The 10,600-nt window shown below is 42.7% G+C and overlaps 1 protein-coding gene across 1 annotated transcript in view; it reads right to left on the reverse strand.

The window, feature by feature from the left end:
• The window catches only part of TMEM123 (transmembrane protein 123), a 29,307-nt gene extending 19,006 nt beyond the window's left edge, over positions 1-10,301 (reverse strand). The window contains exon 1 of the mRNA XM_024215671.3: positions 9,958-10,301. Coding sequence (XP_024071439.1) covers positions 9,958-10,042 — 85 coding nt within the window. The 5' untranslated portion in view covers positions 10,043-10,301. The remainder of the gene's footprint in view (positions 1-9,957) is intronic.
• Between the last annotated feature and the right edge of the window lie 299 nt (positions 10,302-10,600).

The raw sequence follows: 10,600 nt of genomic DNA on the forward strand, positions 1-10,600 counted from the left end.
TGTGATTTTTAATGACATTTCTATATTAGCAAAAGCCCTAGTGTAAACAGTTATATTGGCATAAAAGAGTTTGTGCAAGTACCATAGAGTTTATTTTGCTCAGGGAACTGGTATAGTTTATCACTTTTTGGCCATCAGAAGCTGAGTCTACATTGGAAAAGTTTGCTGCGATAGCAGTGCAAACCTTTTCTGATGCAGATTAGGTCTTACGTCTCCATTTTCTCCTTACCTTCCTAGTCCCATTTTTAAAATTGATTTATTGTTTGTATTACTGTAGCATCTAGGAGCCCTAGTAATGGATCAGGACCCCACTGTGCTAGGCGCTATACAAACACAGAACAATAAGACAGTCCTATTCTTTCAGTTTTTCTCTTCCTCTCTCCCAACTTTCTCTGCTAACCCCGTCTCTTCAGTTCTCGCGCTCTCTACGTGCTCTTTCCCATGGTCCCTCCAGTCCCCACTGTGGTGTGTCCCCTCTCCAGTCCTTATATCTTAATGGGGTTGTTACTCTCCACCTATGTTTGGGGCTGTTCCTTCCCTACCTTTCCCACCACCAGTTTTGGGCTGTGTCCCTCTCCTCATTTAAGGATCTCTGAAGTTGTGGCTACCACATGTTCTTTCTCTCTTCTCCCATGTTGCTGGTGTTACCCAACCACTGCTCTCCACCTCCTTCCATAATGATTGTAGTGAGAGAGCATATTGTAAAGAGCTGCCTAGGGGGGAGGGAGGGCTAGAGGTGGCAGGAGCAGGACAGAGAAACAAACATGTCCCCCTTAAAAGGTCCTGATGTTTCTAAGGTTTGGAATCTCTGCTCTAACCCTCTCCCTTCCAAGTGATTCTGTAACAGCTGCACACAGGCAATTAGCATGTTAAGGTTTAAAAACAGATTAAGTAAATTACACACAAGCAAGCATGTGAACATGCACACAGTTTGCTGTGTAATCTTCATAAGACTGACTTCCAGGCATCCTGTTTGGCACATACAGAGCAATAACAATGCTACAGAAATGCTACACGGGTATCTAATACTCAGAAAAATGATATTAGTTACTTGTCTAGTCTATGGCATTTGAGAAATAGTGTGTGATCATTAATAATTAAACATACAGGGCCTGATTAGTCTTTTGGCTACAATGATTTTACACTTGTGTAATTTCACTGACATTAGTGAAGCCACCCCTCACTATCACAAGCCCTGTACTGGGGGGGCCGAGGAATGGGTGAGCGTGCATGCTCACTTGTGGAATTTCTTGACTTCTGAGTGCTTAACCTGTGCCACCTCGGTGCAATGTTCTGACATGGGTTACATGTCCATGCATGGGAGTGAGAATCACTGACACCACCCTACATGGCCTGCTTGGAACGTGGACCTGGGAGAGCCACTGTAACTAGAGTAGGTGGGTAGGGAGTGGTTGGGAAGAGCAAGGAAAAGGGCAGAGCCTTGGCTACACCGCCCTCCTTGTTGGCCAGCAACAAATTACAGCAGCAAGGAAACAGGGGAGGAACTGATTTTAGGGTGTGCCTCTGAGTCAAAATGCTGCGTGGGGTGGTGCAGCACATACACCACCCATTAGGGTGGATAAAAGTCAATGCTCTTAAAACAAAAAAAACCCAAGTAAGCAAGCCAAAGTATTCCAGGAATTTTATTTAATTCGGATTTTTTAAATTTAAATTAAATACAGGTTTATTTAAAAACAATTTATTTAACATTATCTTCAAGTTAACAACTTATGTTAAGGGTTACATTTATTATAATCTATTCACATTATTTAATTAAATAAAAAAGAAAATTAAGCAGTACACTACACTCCTGTTTATCCAGAACCCTATTATCCAAACCTCTGCATTATCTGAACCCCTTCCTGGTCCCCCAACATGAGACACATGCTATCGAGAGCATGCATCTCATGCTCGGGGACCAGCAAGGGATAGAGATAACATGGATGTTCGGATAATAGAGCAGAGATCCCTGTCCAGGATTGCAAGGAGGAGCAGGACAATGAGTCCCTGGCCACAGCATGGCTCCTGTCCTCTCAATTATCTAAACTCCCAATTAGTCAAATGAAATCCGTGTTCCCCATGCTACTCGGATAATTGGCAATATACTGTACACGTTTGCTGCCAAGTTTTACAGGAAGTCAGACCACTGAATTGGTGGAAGTCACTGGCTAAGCATCTGGAACCAGGATCTGTTGATGTGCTAAAACCAGCTTTTGACTGCAGTAACCTCATCTACAAGTGCGGAGAGAATATTTTCTTCATTTCAGTTTATTTAACCAGTTCTGTTCAATGACTAGTTCAGTCAAAGTTAAGAAACCAAGTACTCAGGAAAGTTAAGACAAATCAACTAGCGCTGTGAAGTTAATGAGCATAAATTAAATCCTAAAGAGGATTAAGCTTCAACGAACTAAAACCAGTTCTGAATCAGAGCACCCACACAAGAGTTTAATTCACTTTAACTTCACAGCTTTCATTGATCCGTTTTAACTTTTCTGAGCCTCTTCTCTGCAGCAGGGTCAGCCTAGTGCTAGTACATGGGCTACATGCAACTGTTAAGAGAAAAGAGGTGAGAGAAAACAGACATGCACGCAATAGAAACTGCTAAATTTGCACAAGTGACTAGGAGACTTGTGGTGGTTACTGATTTTTATGACTTAGCAAGAAAACAAGCACAATAGAAGAGATCAGTGATTCTGCATGGGAAAACATACTGTTTATTACTCTGACAAGGATAGTTTAGTTCTGATTATATATATAAAACAATATACCATAAAATATAAGTCAATGTCCTGTAATCTACTTCAGAAATACAATACAGCCTTAGTAATAATGAAACCTCCATTCTTACTTCCCAGTAAAGATCTCAGAATGATCAGGCTTGCAAATCAGTGAGGTGAACTAGTTCCCACTGTATTTTAAACCTAAGGTGCCCCTACAGAGTGCAGTGTAGCAAGACACTTTGATATTATGATGGGACTGATGTAATGGGTAGAATACTTGTTTACAATAACAGTGAAATTTCCCAGACTGGTAACGTTAACAGCAGCATGGGAGCAGAGTTAAAAAATTTTCCCCTAGAAAGGACCCAATCCTGCAGTTCTTACTCAGAGTATAAGGGGGTGGGGAGTTTGCCTGAGTGAGGCCAGAAGGATCAAGCTTCTCTTTCCCTGGCAGTCCAAAGAATGGATTTTAATTCTGTTAAAAGTTAATTTATTGCAATAGTTTGTGTCTCAGATAATGTAATAACCACAATTTATAAGTTCTAGTGATGACATTTTATATGCGAGTTCAATTATGTGTTTTTTGAATGACCTACTTTTAATTCTGTTAAAAGTGTATGCATTATCTGATCGACCAGCTATTTTATCAGTCACTCTGCTGTTTCCCTTTGCTAGTGTCATCTGTAGATACGTCTTGAAACATGACTGTTTGTGGTCTGCTCTGCTGAAGTGGATCAGCTGCATCAAGCTGGCTTAGCCTGAATGAAAGCATGTTTCCTGTGGGGATCTAAGATGGTGTCTGTCATGATGATTTATTCCCGTCTCCTGAAAACACTTGTGGTCTATACCACATGGAGTGTCAAATGTCTGATACAAGCTAACTTGGATAGACCAGAAACAAAAACTTTCATACACAGAGAATCAGTCAGTTGCTCCAGTTTTATGTGGAAAGGGTCTCCGAGTCATTTCAACGGCTATTTCTATGAGTATATTGATGAAATTGAGTGTGATAGTGTATATATAGACAGTGGAAACCTTCATGTGTGTTAAACCTATGCATAACTAGAGGGTTGTGCACTTTGTTGCTTCTGTAGGCTAAGCTCACAGCACACGCCTGGCTCCTTGCATTCTTCCATCCCCGCCACAACCTCCCTGTGTGTCAACTTGCCATCCCCCTCTATTTCAGGGACTACTTGTAACCCCATCACCCCTCCCTTATACAGTAGAATTTTAGAGTTACAAACAACAGAGTTTCAAAATGACCAAGCAATCAACCATCCACCTCATTTGGAACCGGAAGTACGCAACAGCAGAGAGACACGCAGCAAATACAGTATAGTACTTTATGTTTAACAAACTACTAAAAAATAAAGGGAAAGCTTTAAAAAAGATTTGATAGGTAAGTAACAGTTTCTGTGCTTGTTTCATTTAAATTAAGACAGTTAAAAGCAGCATTTTTCTTCTGCACAGTAAAGTTTCAAAGCTGCATTAAGTCAATGTTCAACTGTAAACTTTTGAAAGAACAACCATAACATTTTGTTCAGAATTACAAACATTTCAGAGTTATGAACAACCTCCACTCCCGAGGTTTTTGTAACTCTGAGGTTCTACTGTACCACAGGCTCTGGTAGACAGACAGACAAAATGCAACGGAATTGCTTTGCTGGGCCAAAAAGGTCTGAGATACGCAGTTCTGTCACTTGCATAAAACGAAGAGGAGCAAAATTTACAATGTATTTTATTCTGCATATTAAAAAAGGCCCTGATCCTAAACTGTGACAGCCGCTATCTTGGCTGACACATGGGGATTGAACCTAGGACTTTCAGAGTTACAAGCATGAGCTGCTCAAACTAAGGCCTGGTCTACACTGGGGGTGGGAGATCTAAGTTATGCAACTTCGCTGAAGTTGACGTACTTAGATCGACTTACCACGGTGAGTCGACTGCTGCTGCTCCCCCGTCGACTCTGCCTGCGCCTCTCTCGGCGCTGGAGTACAGGAGTTGACGGGAGAGTGCTCGGGGTCGATTTATCGTGTCTAGACTAGACACGATAAATCGACCCCTGCTGGATCGATCGCTGCCCACTGATCCGGCAGGTAGTGTAGACATACCTTAAGAATGAGCTAAAGCTACGCAGTTGGGGCTATAATAGACTCCTTTCCACTGCAGATCACTCACCAGCACTTTGTGATTGAAGTTATGATTGAAATGATGACTGAAGGACTACTCCTGCACTTAAAGTTAAGCATATATGGAAGTGTTTGCAGGATCAGGGCGAGAGTCTGTAGGAGTAATCCAAGTGTTGTATAGAGCTGGTGCTATATGTTATCTCACATTATGGGTAGTGAGGATGAAGTTAGCTTTCATCAGAATCCCAGTTTAACTTTACCAAAACTAAAGCAATTGGTAGGAGAGACAATGGACAAGGTAGGCTAGGTTCAGCCCTGAGTCACTCAACTTCTACCAACATAACTCAGAATGCAAGGACATTGTGCTCCAAAGTCTAACCAGAACAACTTCTGATACTGTGACACCATGTAACAACAGAAAAAAAAGATATATTAGAATTGGAAAAGGTACAGAGAAGGACAACAAAAATGATTAGGGGTATGGAACAGCTTCTGTATGAAAAGAGATTTAGAAGACTGGGACTTTTCAGCTTGGAAAAAAAGACGACTAAGAGGCAATATGATAGAAGTCAATAAAATCTTTACTGGTGTGGAGAAAGTGAGTAATGAAGTGCTATTCACTCCTTCCCCTAACACAAGAACCAGAGGACACCCAATGAAATTAATAGGCAACAGGTTTAAAACAAACTAAAGAAAGTACTTCACACAACACACAGTCAACCTGTGGAACTTGTTGCCAGGAAATGATGTGAAGGCTAAAACTATAACAAGGTTAAAAAAAGAAATAGATAAGTTCATGGAGGACAGGTCCATCAATGGCTATTAGTCAAGAAGGTCAGGGATGCAACCCCATGTGCTGGGTGTCCCTAGCCTCTGTTTGCCAGAAGCTGGGAGTGGATAACAGGGGATGGATCACTAGGTAATCGCCCTGTTGTGTTCATTCCCTCTGACGCACCTGGCACTAGTCACTGTCAGAAGACAAGATACTGGGATAGCTGGACCACTGGTCTGACTCAGTATGGCCGCTCTTATGTATAAAAACAGTGGGGGGAGGGGGGACACCTCTTTCTCACTCCCATGTAGAGATAAAGAAAGGAAAGGTGGTAGTGACCACTCTGGGGCCCTGAGCTCCCAAGTTGAGAATCCACGATCACAGGAGTGATCACAGGGCTTGGTACCAGCAACTCACGAGCAAGTGCACATGTCCATATGTCAAGCACAGCATTATACAGTAGGGGTATATGGCTGGTATTGCCAATATTGAACATTTATAATGTGTCAATGTTCAGTTATCTATCTTTGGATGTACGGTAGATGAAGACGCAAACACAGAGTAGAGTTTTGTCTGATATAACTTAACTCTGCATTTCCACTTTTTTGTTTTTAAATGTAACCATACCTTTGAATCTCTGGGATTTCACACATTCATGAATTGATTTTTTTAATTTTTAAATCATAATTTTCTAATAAAGTTTTTCCCTTAAATATTTGATGCATATTCATAACTTAGTAGCAAATTAAAAAAACAACAACCCACTATCAACTTGAAATTACAATTCTGTCTGAAAATTTTGTACCCACTATAGTTACACCTATTTCTCTCTATTTTCTCCTAGCTCATTTACTTTGTGTATTTGACAACATTTTGAGTACAGTCAGTTTCACACTTTCCAGTGTATTGTCAATTAGTGAATCATTTTCATCCTTGCTGAAATAGACAAACATCAACAAGGGAGCAGAAAAACCCTCAACATTTTTTAACAGAATTTAGTTTTTTAAAAAGTCAGAACATAATATTTAAGGGGCACTCTATTAGCATCTGGCCATGTTTTAAAATTACTTAATATAAAAATACCCCTTTAAATTGAGAGTGTCCCTTTAATGAAGTTGTCTTGGAACAGAACTTGTAATTTCATCACTATATCATATTAACGAATTTAGATCAGCTCTAACAGCTTATTTTTCTACAGTCAGTTAAGCACAGCTCATAAATATCACATTTCTCAAAAAAGAAAATGCTACTTTACAGTGCCTGGAAAATACAGATAATAAAAACAGAATTATCTTCTTACAACATTTAACCAATATTTGCCAGTCAGCTTGCTTACCAGGGTCTTGTATTGGTTTACAAAGACAAATCATGCTGTTCCTTACACAAAACAGAACCTCCTGCAGTGTTTCATTGTATGACAGGGTCATAATGCATTAAACAAGACAATAGACAGGATACAGCATATGTTCCATCAAAAGAGCATTTTTTTATCCAAGGGAGAGTGGTTTTCTACTGAAACTGAGACTTTAAAGCTTGTCACGTTCCTCCACCTGCTTTTTAAATTCTATTTTTCACTGCAGTTTCACCAAAGTAAACTCAGTGTAAAAACTTTTACTAACTGTGTATCTGTAACATGAGAAACAACTCAGGATTGCTAGACCAAGTGATATTTTACTTTAGTTTCTGATGTCAGGTTGCTTTTTTGCAGATTATTTTGGTTACTTATTTAAACAAAATTGTTGTGTTTGTGTGGGACTCCTTGAAAGTAATTTTTCTGGCATTCTGTCTAGCTTTTTACAGCCATCCTTGCGGTTTGAGTGTTTTCAGAGGTCATCAGTGTGGACTGAATCTGGTACCTTCACCGCTTGAGTTAAAGAACTCATCTGATGTGAGAAAGCAGCAATCTGTATTCTTGACAGATCAGCCACTAAAAGGAAACATTATCATAAGCACCAGATCAGTGCATGACAAAAAGGGGCCCTTCTTTGCATTAAAGAGTAATCCCACAACCGCAGAAAGAGCAGCAGATACCAGTCTTGCCATAAATGTAGCACTGCCTTAAGGCATTTGCTGACCTTCAGCTGGGATCAGGAAAACTATTTCCCCCCTCTCCCAATTTATGACACTATAGTACACAACTGGCCAGGAGTTTTATGGCTGCCTCCTCTCCTTTCTCTGACATCTAGTGTAGGCCCCTAGGACAGTTCACCAGAAGGACCTTGATCTATGCACCTCGTTCCATTGTTCCTGTTGGTTTCGTCAGCTATGGTTTTGGTTGTACTGATCCCATATATAAGTATCATCTCTCCCTATTTTGTATCCAGATATATTAGTATTTTTCTTTGTTGAAGGGAAGAGGGGATAGTGGAATTCAAAGCTGAACAAGAAAAAATAAATCTAGGGGAGTTGTTTCCTTTTCTGCTTTCTTGCAATGTACAAGAAGGTTTATGGGGATGAGAAGGGGGGGAGGGTTCTACTTGTTTTTTCACTTTAGAAGTATCAAGAATGTCGAGTCTTGTCTTCCCTAGTTTGTTGGAGGTCTCCTTTAGAGGAATCAGAGTTATGGATTGGGAGCTTTCAGCTATACATTGAAGGGGTTAGGAGTTGATTCTTTAACAAGCAATTGGAAGAGAAAGGTCTTTTGTTAGACATTTGAATCAAATGTATCTTAACAGAGACCAAAAGAAAGTTTTAAACACTGTAATTAAGAGGGGAAGTGATTTTTATTCGGTCATGTTTCACTTCCTTGGTATCTGTGAAATCAAAGCCTACTAGTCATCCATAGGATCCTCCAAGAAAAACTGGGAAGATCTGACCTGAATTTCCATTGTAAAGAAAGCAGCAGACTTTTTTTTTTTTTTTTTTTTTTTTTTAAAGAAACACACACTTTGGGCCTTTTTATACATCAAAACCAATTTTCTTTTCCTTTGCAAGCCACCCTTAAAACAGATAGATGCCTATTCTCTCCAATATAATCATTTTTTGGTCTGGTTTTCTGGGATTTTGCTTCTTCACTAACCCAATGACTAATAAAATTTTATTTTGATTTCAATTCCTACCCTAGATAAACATGTTAAATTATGAGATTATTTCTGCAATCTCAGTGCCATGGTCCAGATTTTATTAGGAAAAAAGTTTACAATGTAACCAAACAGCAAACATGATAAACCAAATGTAAACTGTGTGTTTGAAATGAGGGTCATTTTGGAAGTGTGCACACAGATTCTCAGACTCTGTACTTGGCAAACCTGGTCCACTCCCTACATCCCTCCCTAAGGGAGTAAAACATTTTGGGACATAGCTTGGCATGTCATCACTTACAGGGTGGATAAGATGGACACAACTGAGCCAATAAAATATGATACCATCGCTCAGTAATTGCAGATCACAAACCTTTCTGCACACTGTAAAACTGTAATCCTGATTGCAAAGTGTGATTCTGACATAAAGTAGCCATCTACAGATTAGATTAGATTCAGGGGGTCTCAAACTTTTTTTTACTGATGACCCCTTTCACATAGCAAGCCTCTGAGTGCGATCCCCATAATAAATTAAACACCCTTTTAAATATATGTAACACCATTATAAATGCTGGAGGCAAGCGGAGTTTGGGGTGGAAGTTGATAGCTCACGACCCCCTGAGGGGTCCTGAACCCCCACTTTGAGAACCCCTGGATTAGATCATCCTAGAAGGGTGAAAAGCATCTTTTGCAAGTGTCTTTGAAAGGCACAACACATTTCTGCTAGACCTGTATTTGATCCCTTATCTTAAAAAGCCCTAGTACAAAACAAACTAAGATGATGACTGCTCTACTTAGAGACTAACACCCCGATTAGTATCCCTGAGGTACGGAAACATGCTTTTATAAGCCTGCATGACCAGCAGCTCCCAGGACTCTCATGAAAGCGGGATTTACATCTCACCAAGCTATGGAGTTAAAAGACAGTTCTTAACTGGGACCTCAGTACAGTGATACCTGAACAGCAGCGTGGCAATTGTGCCAGGGCAATACACTAGATTTCTTAGCAACCGGCCCCTGGCATCTCTGACACAGTTTAGGAAGGCAGCAAGCCGGTCCCTGGTATAAAAAAGGTTGAGAAACACTGAGCTAGGTGACCTAAGGCCACTTCCAATGTCCGGGCAGCCCCGACAAGGAGCACTCGCCAGCCCGCTAGGTCTCCCCTGTGATTTGCTCTGCCAGGGGCCCTTCACCCATGTGGGAGGGGAGCGCCGGCCAGAGGCCAGGGGCCGGATCGGGTCCCCACTTGGGGCAAGGCGCAGGCACACAGGGCAAAGCCTTTTCTGGCCGCACCATTACCCACGGCTCTGACTTACCGGACGCGGAGAGACAGACGGCGGCGAGCAGCAGCAGCAGCGCCGCAGCGTGCAAAGGGCTGGCAGCCCCCGCGGAGAGTCTCATGGTCCCGGGAGGAAGGGGGAGGACTTGCCCCGTGTCTAGCCCGAGACACCCCCAGGGCAGGAGGCGAGGGCCGAGCGCTGCTGCTACCTAGACACTGACCGGCTGCGCCCTCCCCAGCTCCGCGTCTCTCTGGAGCGGCCAGGCGGAGAGCAGGGCCCCGGGCAGGGAGCTCACGTGGAGGGGCGCAGCCCGGCTGGGCGGAGCAGGCTGTAGCGGCGGCTTCCTTTGCGGCAGGGGGAGGAGGAAGCTGCTCCGCCCTAGCGATTCCCTCCCGGCAGGGCCGTCCTTACCCACGGGCAGCTGCGTGGGGCACCAAATTTCCTAGTGTCCCGCGCAGCTCCCGCTCTTCCCCAGGGCCCCCAGCCCCGCCCCCGCTCCCCTGAAGATTGCAACCAGGCCCGACCCTGCACTCACCGCAGGGTAAGTGGAGCGACCCGGCCCCAGCCTGCTCCGCTCCCCTGGCTCGGGGGGACCATCCCCCTGCACTCGCCGGTGGCGCGGCTGGGAGCCAGGGGAGCGGAGCAGGCTGGGGCTGGGTCGCTCCACTGCCCGCAGGAA

The sequence above is a fragment of the Terrapene carolina genome, unplaced genomic scaffold (genome assembly GCF_002925995.2).
Source record: "Terrapene carolina triunguis isolate 2854851 unplaced genomic scaffold, T_m_triunguis-2.0 Scaffold97, whole genome shotgun sequence".
NCBI lineage: Eukaryota > Metazoa > Chordata > Testudines > Emydidae > Terrapene > Terrapene triunguis.